The 19,361-nt window shown below is 42.4% G+C and overlaps 1 protein-coding gene across 3 annotated transcripts in view; it reads left to right on the top strand.

Annotated features, from left to right (window-relative positions):
• Positions 1-19,361, top strand: part of ITGA3 (integrin subunit alpha 3) — a 96,716-nt gene that overhangs the window by 63,819 nt on the left and 13,536 nt on the right. For all 3 annotated transcript variants that reach the window (XM_081345526.1, XM_081345527.1, XM_081345528.1), the window contains exons 12-20: positions 1,683-1,816; positions 3,077-3,223; positions 4,520-4,617; positions 5,656-5,821; positions 14,796-14,864; positions 15,564-15,643; positions 16,430-16,507; positions 17,316-17,418; positions 19,142-19,318. In XM_081345526.1, the coding sequence (XP_081201652.1) occupies positions 1,683-1,816; positions 3,077-3,223; positions 4,520-4,617; positions 5,656-5,821; positions 14,796-14,864; positions 15,564-15,643; positions 16,430-16,507; positions 17,316-17,418; positions 19,142-19,318 (1,052 nt within the window). The remainder of the gene's footprint in view (positions 1-1,682; positions 1,817-3,076; positions 3,224-4,519; positions 4,618-5,655; positions 5,822-14,795; positions 14,865-15,563; positions 15,644-16,429; positions 16,508-17,315; positions 17,419-19,141; positions 19,319-19,361) is intronic.

Below are 19,361 nucleotides of genomic sequence, written 5' to 3'. Positions count from 1 at the left end.
TTAGGGGGAGGTTTAGTCGCCATCTTTAACTTTCAATTGTGACGCACTTTCACTTAAAGTTTAAAAAGTCCACCAAGCTCGAGAGTAAAATAAAATAATCCTCTTCACCTTTTCCTCTTGTACCGCTCTGCCTGCTCCTTTTAATCCATAGTCCTTTCTTCAGGCAGGGGTGGTCGCAGACGGCTGGCTCTGCTCCAAGAAATCCGGAGCAGAGACGCTGGCTAGCTGGGAGCAACCCAGGCTTCGGGGGAGTTCAATCCTTCAGCTGCCCAAGCTCCAAGCTCAGGCGGCCACGGAGAACTCTACCCCTACCTGGGGCCTCACCCCCTCCTCTTCTCCCGAGGAGGGGGCTTCAAATTCGCCCGAACAGCTGATCGGCGCTGTTTCAGGCGAAAAAACACTCAGCTGAGCCGCGGGCAGCCCGGGAAGGCTGTCTCCGTCGCCGCGGAGCCACCGGAAGTGTAAATAATCTATTTTTCAAAACACACAACAGTCTAAACAGTAAAACTAAAGTCCAAATTAAGAATATTTCATTCTTAAGAATTGTTTAATTTAAAGTGGTTTAGTTGTAATAGAGTATGTACAAAAGATACTATTTTTTTCTAGCGTCAGCTAAATTAGACATATTACATTGAGAAATGTTTCTCATTTCTTTCCTGTTACCTTTATTGATTTCATTGCAGAGATGTTAACATAAGATATAGATTATTTTGTTATCTAATTTTACCTTCCAAAAGAGAGAAGCAGATGAAAAATGTGAGGTTCTTTCCTGTTGGCTTTTTTGAATTAGCGGTTTTAGATTCTAAAAGTTTAGTTCCTAAAGAAGTAACCTTGTAAATAATTTTAATGTCCTCTAGTGCAGGGTAGGCAACCTTGGCTCTTTTATGACTTAAGGACTTCAACTCCTAGAATTCCTGAGCCAGCATGGCTCAGCTTGGAAACCTCTCTCTTTCCCCTCAGCATGGCTGGCTCAGGATTTCTGGAAGTCCACGAGTCATAAAAAAGAGCCAAGATTGCCTACTCCTAAAGCCAATAGAGGGAGCTTTTTTTATTACTATTTGCAAAAAAAAGGAGCCGGAACACCGTTCTGAGCGTTCTATGAGAAAAAAAGCCCTGGTGAGTAGAAATGGGAAGATTTGTTCCATTTAGGAGAATTCATTTGTAAAGAAAGAGGGTTGGGGGACTCACTCATTGCCAATGTCTGCTGGCCCTGGAATTTTTGTCCTTAATGTACGAGAGCCAGTTTCTCTACCAGTATCTTTAGTGGCATATTTGTTTTTTGTTGCATTCCCTTGATTCAAATTAAGTAGGAGATTACAATACTGTTCTCGTACAAATAGTCCTTACCTAGCAGCTACAATTGGAACTGGTGCCTCCATTCCTAAGCGGTGTGGTGAAGTGAAATGTCACATGATTTTGCCAACTTATAACATCAGTTCCAGTTGCAGTTATTAAATCACCATAACTGTAATGTCACATGACTGGCTGCTTCATTGATTTTGCTTGTCAAGCATCTATTTGCAATCTGAGACTGCAGGGAAGCTATGATGGCTAAAACTTCAAGGACATAAGTTTCATTTTTCGGTGCCATCATAACTTTGAATGATTGCTGAATGAATCTAGGATCTAGGCTGCTGGATCTTGGTAATGTTTCTGATCCTTTTTTTATCCCTTGGCTATAGAGCTGGATTACATTGTGGAAGCTGACAAGGGCCGCCGGCCACCCCGGGTATATTTTGCTGAGACCAACTCTGCAGTCTACAAGGGACAATTTTCCATGCCAAGCAAGTGCCAAAACCTGAAAGTCCTCCTACAGGTTAGGAATACTCAATTCAAGGCATAAAGTGGGATAGCTGAGCTAAATACCATCTACCTAGAGAGTTTAAGTTTGGTTGTTTATATTTATGCAGGACCAGCAGTATAGGATTTTTTTTTAATGTAAATGGATGCTACCAAGGACTGCTAAATATAGACTAGTGACGTAATTACAGTATTATAAATGATAAGAACAGAATTTTTGCCTAAACATGTGTGGAGGTTTTGTAAAATTGATAAAAATTGTTGTGTGTAAAGCAGTTACCGTTCAGGGCTTCTTGGCTGTATAATAGCTAACGTTGGTTGAAATTCTGGATAGTTATATTTCTAACATATTTGGAGGGAACTTGGCTGGTGAAAAGCTTCCCTAACCATTGTATCGCTTGAACTTACAGACAGGGGAGGATAATTTAGCATGATAAGCTTCATTAGCTTATCATTTTAGTTTAGACTACTGCAACGCTCTCTGCATGGGGCTGCCCTTGAAGACCACTCGGAGGCTCCAACTGGTACAGAATGCAGCCGCGAGAGTTGTGTTGGGAGTCTCCCGATACTCCCATGTTACACCTCTGCTCCGTGAGCTGCATTGGCTCCCAGTTGTCTTCCGGGTGAGGTTCAAGGTGCTGGTATTGACCTATAAAGCCCTACATGGCATGGGTCCGGAATACCTTGGGGAGCACCTGCGGCCGGCATCAACTTCCCTCCACCCAATACGCTCCCACAGAGAGGGTCTCCTCAGGGTGCCACCGGTCAAAGAATGCTGACTGGTGGCCCCCAGGGGGAGGGCGTTCTCTGTGGGCGCACCAGATTTATGGAACCGTCTTCCGGTTGAGCTCCGGATGGCGCCCGACCTTCGCTCCTTCCGGCGCGATCTAAAGACGTATCTTTTTGAACAAGCTGGCCTGGCCTGATGGGAGGGGGTTGGGTTTTTATTACTTTTAAATGCGTTTTAATCTATTTAAGAGTTCTGGGCACTTGTTTAATCTTTTTTAATTTTTGTATTCTGTCTTTTTAACATGTATTGCCCTGTTCACCGCCCTGAGTCCTTCGGGAGAAGGGCGGTATACAAATAAAATTAATAATAATAATAATAATTATATTTCAACAGAAGAATGCCAAGAACAAAGAGGAAAGTTCCATAAAAAAAATATGATGATGAAGAATCAGTATGCCCTGGTGGCAAAAAATGGAGTCCCTCCATAAACTACACGAAAGCTCAGAACTGAGGGCTCTCTGAAATAATTTATTGCTCATTTTGCAGGATGGAATACGAGACAAGCTGCACCCCATTGCGTTCTCTATGAAGTACTCTCTTTCAGAGAAGCCTAGGCGATTCCAGTTGGGATTGCGCTCTCTTAATGCATTTCCTGTTTTGAATGAGGATCAGCCTCGTGAAAACCACACTGAGGTTAGTTCCTTCTTCTCTTTAGCTTTTCCTCCCATTCTTTTCACCTTTCCTCTCCTGGGTTGAAACGGCCATGTAGATTGCACAACAATCTTGCATTGTTCAGCAAATAGTCAGTGGCAGGCTTTTGCAAAAAGCAAACAGGTGATGTGTGTGTAGGAAGAGTTTGTGTGCATGTCCCTGCGCTTATTCATGCAGATGAAAATTATTTGTAAATAGACCTGTTCAGTTTTCTGTATCCCTTAATGGTTCACCTACCGAGCAGTCCTCTGGCACCATCTGGTGGAACAGATTAGTCATTATCTTTAAAATCTAGAATAAGTTTCATTCTAGAAAAAAATATTTACACACTTTAACTAGATTGAACCTAAACTGTGTTTAGAGTATGTGTATAAATATAATGTGATAATTTCAGCATCAGTTACCCTTAATCACCTTAATATAATTCTTTTGGTTAACTGAACCAAATTTAGGGAGTTGCATTTTTAGACATTGGTTGAAATCCACCTATAACAATCCGTAAAAGTCCTAGACTTGGGTGTTGCTTCTTCTTCTTCTTTTTTTTTTTTGGCCAACTCCTGGAAAAACCAGAGCTAAATAGATTGGCTCAAGAAGGTTTCACATAAAAGGAGGTTGGAGACAGTGACTATAAAAAAGCAGACTCATTGAGAGGAGAGATCATAAACAATGCCCATTAATTCAGCATCCTGTGAGGCCTTCCTATCTGACTCAAAATCTCTTCTCTTTGTATCATAGTAAACAGACTTTTAAAAGCTTTCTTTGTCCCAAAAGTCTAACTGAGGAGTGAGTGGGCAAGCATTTTTAGATATTCACACTTGGGAAGAACAAAGAGTTTATTCTGTCTTTTCTGTGTATCATATTTATTTGTTGGTTGGTTGTTGGTTGGATTTATTTATTGATTTATTGATTGATTTCTACAGCCACCCATCTCTGAAATGACTCTGGGTGATTTACTGTTCAAATATTCAATCTTACCCTTGGAAACACCCTCTACAGAAGATGATTTTTCAAGAGGCAACTGGACTTAGAATTGATCCTCCCTACATAAAGAACCCTTCTTCTAAAAGTCTTCCTTCCCATTCTAATGCAATCCAGTTTATCTTTTCAAATAGCTTCCTCTGGCCATGCTTCTTGAAGGAGGCATGAATTGAGGTCCAGTGCTTCTGGAGAGCTTCAAGTCAGAGAAAGTTGACATACACAATGCAGCCTACAAACTAAATGAACATCCTTCCCCTGTTTTTTTGTCATATTTCATTGACTCAAAATCTCTATTTTCAGATTCAGTTTCAGAAGGAATGTGGAACTGACAGCCAATGCAATAGCAACTTGCAGATTCAGGCACTCTTTCTAAATGAAAAGAACCAAAAACTGCCCAGGTGAGAGAATTTGGCTTATTGAGGGAAGGATGGGCTGAGAAAGAGAAAGAACATGTGAAATTACTCTAATCATTATAATACAGAGTTATGCTACACATATGTTTAAATAAGAGGAAATACTGAGTTTGGAAATAATTGTACACTTGGAATGAATTCTGTCTACTTTTAAATGCTTTCTGCATTATCGTCGTCATGATCACCATCACTAAAGGAAGACCCTTTCCTGAGAGTTTCTTTTCAGGGAATAAATAGCTCCTAGATCACAGGTCTGCAACCCGTGGCTCCGGAGCCACATGCGGCTCTTTCAGCCGTCTCCTGTGGCTCCCAGTCCTCTGCCATGTGCAGTCCAAAAAAAAAAAAAAAAAATAAGTGGGACTAAAAATAGTTCAACCAATCAATTCAAATATGCAGGGTAGGTGCATATCTCGCCTTGGCTCCACTCTTCAGTCAAACCCTGTTCTGCACATGCACGCATGTACGCGCATGTGCACACATTTTTTGCGGCTCCCAGTTTTTCCTTTTGTGAGGCAACTGGTTCCGAGTGGCTCTTTCACTGTTTCAGGTTGCTGACCCCTGTCCTAGATGATGTATCTGCAGAGTTTTTGAAAATCACTGGGTAAAATCATGATCAGTGCATGCTGCTGTTATAATTCAGGCAGAGGATCTGCCCTAGAATCCTTCTACTGTCTGACCTAAATAAGTGAGGTTTCATCATCAGACAATTAGAACATTGCACAGTTCTGGAAGCATTTCAATAGAAATTGTCTCTCAACTGGGGACAGAAGCACATAGCGATGTGCTTATCTTGCTGTAAGGCTGGATAAATCAGTTGGTCTGATCTAGGAGTTTTGGGTGATGATTTCAAAGAATTCCAATGTTCCCTGGAAATTATGAAGTTTATAGTTCTAAATCTTTGGGGAGTACCAAATTGTCCATTGTTGTCCTAGCCACTTTTGACCAATATTAATGACTGAATGGGGGGACATACATGCTTTTTTTATCATCCTCCCTCAATTGTACTATTCTTTTCCATTGTAGACGAGATGGTGTGCAGGTGTTACAGTACAGCTCGGAAGTCAAGAAACTGAATTTGAGCATCAAAGTCACTAATAAACCAACATCACCTATCAATGGAGAAGATGCTCATGAGGCCCTCCTCAATATCACTTTCTCACCCTCTCTGCTGCCTTCTTCAGTTCGGCCAGTGAGATATTTTTTGAAAGTTGGGATAGCATTAGGCTATTGTTCCATTCAGCTCTGCACTTAGCGGTTTTTCAAGTTCTAATAGAAGAGAATACATGTAACTTAGGGTTGAATTGTGGAGTCCTTGGTATTCTGTCACACAAATTTACTGATGTTGCATTAAGTGGTGTTTTTCTGTGAGGTGTTCTCACGAGTGAATCGTTAAAGGTGCTTCCAAGCAAAGGCATCACACAGAGATGCAATCATATTAGCTTTATTCATGATAGATCAAAGAGAAAGAAATACTTGGCATGAAAGCATTCATGCCTGCATGTGAGAGAGAAATAAAATAAAACAAAACAAGCTAGCATTACATGACTAAAACAAGAGATTAGGAGTAGAGATAGAACTGGAGAATAGAACTAGAAGCTGGAAAATGGAGAACAAAGAGCAGCCCCTCGTGCAGAGGTATTTATGGGGGGTCTTGGCCCCTCCTTGACCATAAAACTCTCTCGCCAATGGGGCTGTGGGTCCGAGACCCTTGGCTCATCAGTGGAAGCAAAGAAGCCTCTTTGCCTCCATCTGATGATCCTTTTGGGGAACTGCCAATGGCTGGCACTAAACATCTAACAATTCCCCTTCTTGCCAGCCAATGACAGGGACCAGTGAATGTATGTAAGGGGTGAGCAGGTGTCATAGACATGCATGAAAAACATTCAGAAGGCCAAACACAAACGCTTACACAGAAGGTTGTGCCGGTCAATGGGAACAGGTTTGGTGAACAGATCAGCTATCTGGTCAGCTGTGTTACAGTACTCAACATGTATAAAACCCTTTTTGGTAAGCTGCCTGACATTTTTATAGCGTATGTCTATATGGCGAGATCTGGAGCCTACTGCATAAGCCTCCGAGATTGCAATTGCGGCAGTGTTGTCCTCTAGAATTTGGATGGGCAGAGGGGGAGATGCCCAGATGTTTGTTATCAGCTCATTGAACCAAGTCAAATCATTGGCCGTGTCTGACAGACTGGCAAATTCAGCCTCGGCCGTGGAGCAAGAAATAAATTTTTGCTGCCTAACATGCCAATGTATTGGGCAGCCATTTAGCAATATGAGGAAACCAGAAGTGCTCCTAGACGGAGCACTTGGTGTCTCCAGCCCAGTCTGCGTCTGAGTAAGCGGAGAGCTGGGCCGTCTTCCCCTTCTCTGGTTCTAGCATAAGGAGAGCATCAGCTGTGCCCTTTAGGTATCTAAGCACCCTTTTAACAGCAGTCCAGTGGAATTCCTTTGGGTGTTCCACGTGCCTGGACAATAGATTCACAGCTAAAGCTATGTCAGGTCTGCTCCAATTGCTGATGTATAGCAAGGAGCCAATCACAGATCTGTAAAGTGTGTTATTTGTGAACTCAGGACCGTCTTTATGGGTGTGGTTGTAAAAGTCGCTTTGCATTGGGCTATGCGTAGGATTAGATTCTGTCATTTTGCATTTGGCCAGTAATTCCTCTATCTTTTCTTTTTGAGATAGAGCGAACCCCCCCTTAGTGGCCAAAATATGCACACCCAAGTACTTGTCAACCCGCCCCAAAGACTTCAGAGTAAACTTTTCTTCCAGGGCCTTGGCAAATTCATCACACCTTTCCTTGTTAGGCCCTACATATAATAGGTCGTCCACATAAACTAACACCCGTTCTGTGGTTCCCTTGGAATTGCGTGTGAAAACACATTGATCTGCATGAGATTCTGAGAAACCAACTCGTTCTAAACTCTTTCTAAGACAGTCATACCATAATTTCCCTGACTGTTTAAGACCATATAACCCTTTGTGGAGCAACCATGTATTTTCCCCTTCTTGCTGGTAGCCAGGTGGGGCCCTCACGTAGATCTGCCGGTCCAAGTTGGCGTGAAGGTAAGCCGTCTGGATGTCGAATTGGAAGACTTCTTCTCCCAGAGCGGCTGCAGTCACGAGGGCGGCCTTGACGCTCTCTGCCCGGACGGTAGGAGAGTAAGTCTCCGAGTAGTCTTCCATATAACGCTGAGCGAAGCCCTGGGCTACCAAACGGGCCTTGTACAGGTAGAGACCATTGGCAAGTGGTTTGGCCTTGTAAACCCACCTTGTGCCAATGACTTTCCTTTCCTTTGGTGGTTGCTGGGGGGTGAAGACCTTAAGTTGTTTTAAGCTCTGCATTTCCTTCTCCATCGCGAGCTGCCATCTCTCCTGCTCCTCGATGGGCAGCTCCTGGATGTCAGAGAAGGATTTTGGGGTGACCACAACGCTGTTGACAGACGCGATGTGGCCAATGTCAATTCTCTTTGGTGGGACCCCTTTGTTGGACCGCTTTGACCTCCTTACCTTCTGCCACTCACCGCTCTTTTCTTCCGTGGGTTTCTGAGGTGTCGCTGGGGGTGAAGACGGCGTGTCTTCTTCCATGGGACTGGACGCATCTTCGTCTTGTTCCTCACTTTCGTCGGTGGCAGGGTATGTGGTCGTCTCAGGTGATGTCGTGGTCGATGTGTCTCTGCTGGGTCGGTTGGCATATGGGCTCAGATCATTTGAGTGGATCTGGGTCCAATTGGAATCCTCTTCGAAAGAGGCAGATTGGGAAGTCACAGGCCTGCCCCCTTCTCCCAGGAAACGATAGGCCTTGGAGCCAGGAGCATAGCCCAAGAACCTTAGTCTCTGGGAAACAGATCTCCCCTTCTTCCGCAGCTGCTTGGGGATGTGCACCCATGCATAGGTACCAAAAACACGCAAATGTGCCAGATTTGGTTTCCTACCGTGAACCAGGAAATATGGGGTCTGGTTCACAACACTGCTCCAGGTGCGGTTTAAGGTGTAATTGGCATAATGGACCACCTCTCCCCAGTATGACTCTGCGACATTAGCGTCCGCAATCAGACTACGCATCATGGTTTGCAGGATTCCATTCCTTTTCTCAGCTACACCATTCTGCGAAGGGGTGAACGGTGCAGTTAGAAAATGGCGGATGCCCTTACGCTTTACCCAGTCCTGGAACTTCTGAGACATGAACTCAGCCCCGCGATCGCTCTGCAATTGTGCGATCTTGGTCTTGTACTGGGTCTCTACGAAGTTGTACAGCGACTTTATGGCGTCAAAGGCTTCAGATTTTTCTGTGAGGGTATACACGTGACCGTAACGTGAAAAATCATCAACGGCAGTGAGAAAATATCTTTTCTTTCCTAGGGAAGGTGTAAAAGGCCCAACTAGATCAACATGTACTAGTTGGTATGGATATTGAGTCTTGCGTAATGACACCTTTGAGGTCGGGGCAGCCTTCCTCTTTGTTTTCTTGCAAATGGCACAGTCCAGAAACACGTCACAGTCCTTGAGCTGGACTCCCTCAGCAAATTCTCCCATCTTTTTAACTACAGGGAAGCTTGCATGACCCAGCCTTCTGTGCAATAAGTGGGCGCACTTATCATGAAGCCGCTTTCCCACTGACACCCTCTTGGCTCTAGTTGCTTTGAGTGGTGCTGTAGGTGCCTGCTGAGATTCAGGCTCCTTGCCCACACTGCCCTTGGAAAACCTTGGGGCAGGCTGTGGTGGCTTGGGAGAAAAATATGGTAAGCCGTTTATGATTGTAATATTTCCAATGACCTTCTGGTCCCTGGTGACATGACCTCCCCCCTTGCGAAATAAAACTTCCACTTTGTCATCGTCACACAATTTGGTAATGCTCAATAGGTTGTTGGCTATGGAGGGAGCGTGCAAGACACCCTCAACTTTGCCAAGCCCAGGTACAGAAACAAAACCCTCCCCAACAACTCAAGCAGTATCACCGTTTGCAACCTTGACAGATGAGTTAATTTTCTTTAACCTTTTAAAACCTTGACTCATATTAGTAATGTGAGAAGAAGCTCCAGAGTCCAGTAACCATAAGTCAGTGGAGCTATCAGCCTTTGTTGTGGGGGTGAGGGAACAAGTATGCAGTGAATTTCCCTTGCCCCTGCCACGCCCCCTTCCTTGCCCCTTGCCTCTTACTTGATTGGGACCACGTTTAGGGGCTTGATGTTGATGGGGGCAGTCTTTCTTGAGGTGCTCCTCAGAGCCACAGATGAAACATTTAAGCAGAGCATTAATTTGCTGTGAGTTGTGGCGCCCCCTTCTGGCTTGCTGAGTGGTGACTCTGGCGTATTCTCCAGCATCCCGTCTCCTTCTATCTTCCTCGATCAGTCTCCCTGTGAGGTAGGACAGATTTAAGTCTTCCCTCTTGACTGCTTCGAGTGAAACAATGAAATTGCTCCAACTCCTGTCTAGAGAAGTAAAAATTATGGAGAGCATGTTCACATCAGACACAGGAAAATCTCTGGAAATCAATTCTGCCCTGAGTGCCTTTAATTTTGCAAGATGTTCAGGCATGCTGGCACCAAACTTCAGTTTGGTTGTATAAAGCTCAGTTGTATATCTGGTGATGGAACCAATGGTATCGCTGTTGAATAATTTGTATAACAGTTCCCAGACCTCAGCAGCTCTGAGACCAGCTGGGATGCTAGGGAACAAGTTATTGTCCAGAGAACTGAGTAGAGCAGAATAAGCCTGCAAGTGTCGCAGCTCTTCTTGACGTCCCCATGGGGGAGGGGGGGGGGGTTCTGAACCATTTGTAGAATCCCATTCTTTAAGAGATATAGCTGTATATCTTTACTCCAACTGCTGTAATTTTCTCCCCCCAGTTGTAGTTTTTTAAAATCTCTAGGAAGATCTGTGGCTAGAAACTCAGACCCATATTCAAAGAAATCTGAGATGTCCATTGACATAAAGGGAAGCGGAAAAGTGGTTCCTAGAGTGGTTGAGGAGGGAATCCTTTCAGTTCCTTTATCATTAAAAGGGAAAGGTATCCCTCTAGTGGACAAGGAGGGATTTTTTTCTTGTTGCTTATTTAGTAACTCCAGATGGGCGTGCCCGGAAGCCATGTGACCCGGGGGAGGGCGTTGTTCAGGATTTCTCCCTTCTTCCCATGAGGCACTGGGGGGGCGGAGCCCAGATTTACCAGTTCGTAGTTGCCGCAATGGATCCTCCCGAGAATCAAAGGCACATGGATTTTCATCATTGCCTGGCTTGCCTGGCTGGTCCTGAAGACCTGAAGAGAAGGTGGGGGGCCGCAGGGGTTGATTGTTGGGAGGCTGCAGGCTGGATTCCCCCCGGCAGTTGGGCCCTGGGGAGAGGATGGGAGGCCTTGGGGGGGTGTGGGCACCCCCGACGTCTGCTTGGCCCCCAGGGCCGTAGTCAGGACTTGGATGGCCGTTTTAATTGCATTTGTACTAGTATTAGTATCGGCTGGGCAGATCTCATCGCCATCATAGGCCTTTAGGCTTTGTGGTGGGGAGAACTCAGGATTTTGCATGCTGTTTTGGCCGGAAGCCAGGGATTGCATGTCATTTCTGCAGTATGCCAGGGACTGCTGGCTATTTTGGCTGGATGCCAGGGACTGCTGGCTTTCCAGACTTAAAGAAATCAAGTCTTTGTTAGACCGCGTGGGGTTATAGGGGGCCGCCATCTTGTTTCCTGTGCCAGACCACGTGGGCGGAGCCATCTTGTTTCCGCTTGCCCCAGGAAGCTGTAGCTCACAGCTGGGAGGGGGGGTTCGCGCCAAAAGCCCTGGGGTCCCGGGGTCACTAAGGGTGGCAGGCGCCATGTTTGGAGCCCTCGTGGCCGTTAGGGAAAGACTCACCAGGGTTTCTGAGGCTCCCTGCGGGGTTTCCTGGGCTGCCCCCTCCTTCTCCTGCATTGCAAAGATCTCTTTAAGCAGCTCTTCACGTTCCTGTGCAGTCAGTTTACTCACGCGGCGTTTGGTTTCAGCCAGGTCCGTCTCTGCAGCATCTGAGCAGTCTTGGACAGTCTGCAAACCTTGTATGCTCTCCTCTGTGGCGTTCAGTTGTAGAGAGGCATGTGAAGGGGTCCTGGACGCTCTGCTGGATCCTCTGACGGGATGAAGGTCATTTGCGCTCTCATCTGCAGCTGAGGTTGCTTCAGGAACTGAAGACTTGGATGTAGGCAGGGACGTTGTCTTCGATCGATGACTCCTGGTTACAATAGTAGAAGTCCTGCCATCTGTTATAAATGGATTTGAGCCGGGTCTTCCAGACATCTTGTTGGCTAGTTCCTGGCTGGCTTGGAAGCTTTCCTTTAAACCATCCTCTGGCTACCAACTTGTGAGGTGTTCTCACGAGTGAATCGTTAAAGGTGCTTCCAAGCAAAGGCATCACGCAGAGATGCAATCATATTAGCTTTATTCATGATAGATCAAAGAGAAAGAAATACTTGGCATGAAAGCATTCATGCCTGCATGTGAGAGAGAAATAAAATAAAACAAAACAAGCTAGCATTACATGACTAAAACAAGAGATTAGGAGTAGAGATAGAACTGGAGAATAGAACTAGAAGCTGGAAAATGGAGAACAAAGAGCAGCCCCTCGTGCAGAGGTATTTATGGGGGGTCTTGGCCCCTCCTTGACCATAAAACTCTCTCGCCAATGGGGCTGTGGGTCCGAGACCCTTGGCTCATCAGTGGAAGCAAAGAAGCCTCTTTGCCTCCATCTGATGATCCTTTTGGGGAACTGCCAATGGCTGGCACTAAACATCTAACATTTTCTTTATTAATTCATGGGTAAAAGCCTTTCTAACAAATCGAAATAATATTCTTCAGGATTCATGATCTCCAATTACTCTGCAGATAATAATAATAATAATTTAATTTGTATACCGCCCTTCTCCTGAAGGACTCAGGGCGGTGAACAGGGCAATACATAATAAAAAACAGGATACAAAAATTAAAAAGTGATTAAACAACTATTAAAAATTAAAACTAATTATAAAAAACCCAACCCCATCCCGTCAGACCAGGCCAGCTTGTTCAAAAAAGAAGGTTTTGAGATCGTGCCGGAAGGAGCGAAAGTCGGGGGCCATCCGGAGCTCGACCGGTAAGCGGTTCCATAGGTCTGGTGCGCCCATAGAGAACGCTCTCCCCCTGGGGGCCACCAATCGGCATTCTTTGATCGGAGGCACCCTGAGGAGGCCCTCTCTGTGGGAGCGCACTGGACGGAGGGAGGTTGACGCCGGCCGCAGGTGTTGCCGTAGGTAACATGCTAGTGACTTGCCCGAAAGTTAACAAGTATTGCCATGGTTGAATTGTATCAACTAAGTGAACAAACTAAGATATGTCAAAGCTTTAAAAGGGAATGCAGCATTTTTATGCAGTAAAGCCATATCAAAAATCTCAGAAAAAGGGAGCAGGACAAAAATGAAATGGGGTTCTAAAAACAAGAGTAAGATTCAGTGTTGTACAAGACTTAAGAGCATCATAAATCTGAACTGAGAAATGTAGTGGATTAAAGAAACAATAAGGGTTACTTAACGAGGAAAGGAATCTCCCATAGCAAATAACTGCAAAAATATAAAAAAGAAAGAAAGACTCTGAGAGAGATGACAAAATTTGAAATTTGTATATAGAATGAAGATAATTAATTAGGATGTATTTATAAACTGTTACTTAAAAAAGACCCGGAGCTAGAACAAATAACAAACTGCATGATAAAATGGCTACAAAATTTCAAAGAAGTAATAATTGTGATCAATGAAATAATTGGGATCAATGAAATTTCCAACCTGCTACAGTTTAAAGGAAAATTGGTATAAAATAGTCTACAGATGATATATAGGTAAAGGTAAAGGTTCCCCCGCACATGCGTGCTAGTCGTTTCCGACTCTAGGGGCCGGCGCTCATCTCCGTTTCAAAGCCGAAGAGCCAGCACTTGTCCGAGGACGTCTCCGTGGTCATGTGGCCGGCATGACTAGGTGCCAAAGGCGCACGGAACGCTGTTACCTTCCCACCGTAGTGGTCCCTATTTTTCTACTTGCATTTTTACGTGCTTTCGAACTGCTAGGTTGGCAGAAGCTGGGACGAATAACAGGCGCTCACTCTGCTACACGGCACTCGGGATTCGACCCGCCAAACTGCCGACCTTCTGATCGACAAGCTCAGCGTCCTAACCCACTGAGCCACCGCGTCCCTTTGATGATATATAACTTTGTCAATTATTGCCAAGATAGATAAATCATACAAAATAAATTTTAGAAGCCATGACAAATAGATGGTAATTATGAAGAAACCCAAAAGTACTGTAAAAAATACATTAAAAAGTCAGAAAATTTTGAAAATAAAATTTGGATTAAAACCCAAATATTTTTATTAGGCATGATCCCAGAGAAAAAAATGAAATCTTTTCAGTTTATTAAAATACATGCTGACAATGGCAAGAGTTAATGCAGCACAAAATTGGTGGAGATAAATCTTGCCATGAATGCAGGATCGGGAGACTGAAATTTAAAAATATGCAGCAGTGGAAAAATTTATTGTATGTATTCTCAGTAGAAGTCTAACCAATTAACAGTTGGGATTTTTAAAAAGACATTTTTGTATGTTTTTTCTTAGTGCATTTTTTCTTTATATTTTTGCATGTTTTGCCTTTTTGAAATTGTTTCTAAACATCTTTTTATGACCATCATTTTCATTTCAGTCTTTGATTTTCTGTAAAGTTCATATCGTGTATATCAACACATTCTTTTCCTTTTTCTTTCCTTTTTTTGTTTGGTTTATTGATAAAAAATATGACAGCAAAAGGGTTTTTCTTTCTTCCTGTAGTACATTGAATTTGAGGGATGTTGGGGCTACATCAGAATTCTTATAGCCATATCTAGGCCCTGGCTAGATAACTTACTTTGTTTCATAATTGCTTAAGAACCAATTCATTTCTAGTGGAATTGCAAATAGAGAAGGCATGGGAGCCAAAACACATTCTTCCATGTGTATGTATGCATATATGCATACACACACACACACACACACAAATATGTGTGTGTGTATAGTATAAACATATAAGTGTGTATGTATGTATATGTATGCTTGTATACCATATATATGAGTTACACATAAGTAAAATAAAGGTAGTAAGACAATGAAGTTCATCTTTTATTCCTTTCAGAGTGGGGCCTGCACTGTTAAGGAAACAGTGATATGTGAAATGGGCAATCCCTTCAAAAGGAACCAGCAGGTATATTGTTTCTGATTTGTACACTTTTGAAAGTCTCTGTTGTGTGAGTCTCATCTATGGGGTGTTTTCCTAATTGCTCAGGACCATCTTATCCCTTTCAGCCATAAGGTTTTTTTAAAAAAAATAGCAAGCATCAACAGCAGTATTTTTTAAATTATTGAGATTATTCACTAGATTAAATACACATCCTAGTTTTTAACACAAATTCTTAGCATTGAAATTACAGTAGTTCACTGTAAATACCTATTGGTGAATGTTGGCAATGTGGAATGAAGAAATTCTACTTTCAGTTTTATCAACAGCTATGCATCAAACACCGAACTTTTTATTAGCAAATTCACTGCAATAATAGTACATTTTGTTTGATAATTTTGACAAAGAGCTCTGGTTGTTCTTCAACATGAATTAATAACAATAGATATTGGTACTGAATAGGAATTTATTTATCCAGACTAATATTTGTCTTGAAAGGACAAGTCCATAGTCTGGGCTTGAGGTTAAGAGTCACCAAAGCCAGGTCTTGCCCTTCCAGACAGTTATGCATCTATTTTATCAGCTGATGCTGATAAAAGATCTTTTTTTGCCACAGATGTTTGTGTAGTTAACCAGGGCAGTCTAGTGAACCTCAGATTACAAACTTTATTAAAATATGTCTTCCAAATCTTAACAAAATATTGCACAATCTGACTTCTCTTCCAGGCAGAGCTGATTATCACATTTGAAATTAGTGGGATTACCTTAACTACTCAGAATATCACTGTCCAGGTTCAACCTTCCACGTGAGTCTTGTCCTTTTATCAATAGTCATCAAGGATGACTAAGATAGTTCCTCTCCTATTTCTCTCTAAAACAGCTTGCACCTGCACGCACACGCACACACACCAAACCTGCCTCCAGTGAAATCAGATGGATCAGCATATATCTAAGAGAAGAAAGTCACAAAGGATCACACCACTTTGGAATGTTACTTATATTAAAGATGGGGGGGAAACTTATAAATTACATTTTTATTATGAAGATTGACATAGGAAGGAGGAATGTTCTATATTTCTATTTTCGGGCAGGCTGTTGCTATTATGCTTTATTTTGCTTAAGCAAAACCAACAAAGTATAGATTTAACTATAGTTTACCTGTACTTTGTACTTGTAGTTTAAGTGGTGCAGTCCACTCTATTTTTTTTCCTAAGGTCTGTAAATGATGTTTAACTGCATGTGTGGGACAGATAGGCTTTGGTGGGAAAAAGCCAATAAACTAAGTAGTCTATAACTATGAACCATGCCTGCTGTAATATTGGATTGTTCTAATATATAAAGTTCATAGGAGAACCACACTAATATTTTTTCTAATTTCTTGTATTGCACTAGGTAGTAAATAAAAAGGCAACACTAGTATCAATTGATGGGAAGAGGAACCACTGTGTGGACTCCTTTCAAACTACTAAGATAATTAGATTCAAACCTCTAGGATAATTTACAGTGATGACAAAATGTAATAATAGTTTATGTTCTTTGGGGTTATTTTAAAAATAATCTGATAGACCTTTTGACTATTGTATTTTGTACAGGATAAGCTATCAGGAAGATCTCCAACTAGTGACAGCAGCTTTGTTAGTGGACTACACAGTTGATGCATCACTAAGCATGTGCGTATCTTAAAAGTGTTGACATAAGTTAAGAAAGGAAAATTATGGAAAGGGGGTTCTATGTCAAAATTGGATGAATCCCAATTTATGTCTACCTTCATAAAGAAAACCCAGCCTTTGAGTATAGCTGGGCTTCTAGGCTACTCTTCCTCAACATGTTGTTTGTTCTCCAGATGTATCACAGTTGGAGCCTTCAGACTTTTCAGCTAAAATGGTCAAAGGCCAAAAATCCATAGGGTTCCAGTCCTAATATGTCTGCAGGAAAGAATAAGAATAAGACAGTAGAATAGAATAGAATAGAATAGAATAGAATAGAATAGAATAGAATAGAATAGAATAGAATAGAATAGAATAGAATAGAATAGAATAGAATAGAATAGAATAGAATAGAATAGAATAGAATAGAATAGAATAGAATAGAATTAACAGAGTTGGAAGGGACCTTGGAGGTCTTCTACTCCAACCTTGGAGGTCTTCTACTCCAACCCCCTAGGCAGAAAACCCTAAACCATTTCGAAGAAATTGTTGTCCAATCTCTTCTTAAAAACTTCCAGTGTTGGAGCATTCACAATTTCTGGAGGCAAGTCATTCCATTGATTAATTGTTCTGACTGTCAGGAAATTTCTTCTTAGTTTTGGTTGCTTCTCTCCTTGATTAGTTTCCATCCATTGCTTTTTTTATTGCCTTCAGGTGCTTTGGAGAATAGCTTGACAGTTACCAGGAAACTATGGACTAATCATTTAGCTTGTTAAAAAAAAAACCAAGCCTGGTAAATCTCTTTTCCAATTTTTCAATTCTTTCACGGTAGAATCAACCGGTGGCTTCAGTCATACTTTAGTGGGAAAGTCATAGGAGAATCAGCCATGAAACATGAAGAAGATGTTGGCAGTCCCATTGAGCTGGACTTTCAGGTAAGTATCTGCTGTGATCATAAGCAAATCCATTTATTTTAATGGACATTTTTGTCCAGAAACTGGCAAAAAATGCCAACCTACCCACCCCCCAAAAAACTATGAATCAGTCTCAGTCATGTGACCAGGGAACACCACAGCTGGTCATAAAACTGACCTGCCTGACAAGTGGTCACATGACTACAGAGAGAGATGCACGTGACTGTGATTCATGATGTTTTTTATGGGTCTGGAGCATTTTTTGCCAGTTTCTGTAAGAAAATAACTGTTAAAATGAATGGATTTTATGGAAGCACCCATTTTGTTGTGTTCGCGGCGGGTTCCCGGTAAGAAGGAGGACAGCAGGGTTCAACTCAAACAGCTTTTTATTTGCCTCACAGGAACAAACAAGCAAGTGACATTTCCCCCCTTATATAGGGACGCCAGTGGGCCTCTAGCCAATCCCCGTCCTAGGGTACTTCCCACCATTTCGGGTCCTTCCAATCCACGCGGACCATGTGCGCGGCTGTCAAACTCAGCTGTCAACTATAGCCGTGTGTGGAGCTGTCAACAGAAACCGCGTGTGCGGCTGTCAGCTGTCAAAGGGAGCTGTCATGCGTTTCTTATATTGAACAGTGTTAACATTCACATACACTACACATTTCATGGCTGTTGTAACTTCCAGCAGTTGTAAAACATGTTGTTAAGCAAGGACCACTTTTAGTCAGCACTCCATTTGGATAGATTTTCTTGATTAGGATCCCATCATGAGAAAATTGTACAAGGGTTTCTGACTTCAAATTGTCCAATACTTATTTATTTACCATAAGCTCCACCTGTGGTGTTCAGAACCTCAAGCAATGATTGGTCCCTGCCTATTTCAGTCAGACCTTAAATTGCATCCTTTGTTTCCATAGCTGTGCCTTTTTTATTTAAAATTAGTAGCCCAATATCCAACCTTTGTTCCTTCTCATCTGGGTTTAGGAGCAAACAATGGCTACGTCTAAATTATCTAATAGAAACAAGTAAAAACTTTCTCTCCCAAACCAGGCTACTAAAAATGAAGACTTGAGGAGAGGATCAGGAGTAGATTTTTGAAAGAACTTGTAGACTTCATTTTTGTATGGATCACAGAAAGTTGTGTGTGAGAGAAAGAGGGAGATGATGGGAGAGACAGGGAGAGGGAGAGAGAGAAAGAAGAATGTCTGAAAATTCCCCTTCATTTATGGTTAAAATTCTGACCCTTTCCCTTACTCTTGTTTGAAGGTGTGAGAATAAAGAATAAACTTTTTCTTAAGCTATTCTTCCTTCCTGCTGTTGTATAAATTATCAATGTATGTAATCAACTGAAGCCAACATTCTTGGCTTTATTATAGAATGGAAAATGTCAAGGATGAACTTTCTTTTATGGCTATAATTATATAGATATTAAACATAAGATCTACAAAACTAGACTCAGAAGACTACAGTTTTTAATGAAGAGTACTATGGCATAGGAGTGTTTAACCCCATTCCTTTTTGTCACTTTTCTAGTCACAACATATTTTAACTCTTAAGCAAACTTTGTTCAGAAATTGCTACCTCTTGGGTTCATTTTCATCTGATGAGCAAGTCAGTGGAAAGATGAATGCAAGTCCACCGGAATTTTCAGCCTAATCATGAAGTGTTACCAAAAATTTTCCAAATTGAATTTTGAAAAGGATTATCAATATGTTATCAATATCTTTGTTGTTATTTGTTTAAGGTGACTACAAAGACCAAGTTTTTAGCCTCTCTTGGAACAATCATATTAGGCTTTGAATGGCCTTATGAAGCCAGCAATGGAAAGTGGCTGCTCTACCCCACTGAAATCTTGATAAAAGGGAATGAAGACTGGTATTGTGAACCATCTGAACAGGTCATCAACCCCCTCAAGCTCACCGTGAGTCTAGGGTTTATTCCCAGCCTCTTCACCTTTTTGCTCT

The sequence above is a fragment of the Vipera berus genome, assembly GCF_964194415.1.
Source record: "Vipera berus genome assembly, chromosome: Z".
Taxonomy (NCBI): Eukaryota; Metazoa; Chordata; class Lepidosauria; order Squamata; family Viperidae; genus Vipera; species Vipera berus.
The sequence above is the reverse complement of the archived record's forward strand: the minus strand, read 5'-3'. Positions and strand labels throughout refer to the sequence as shown.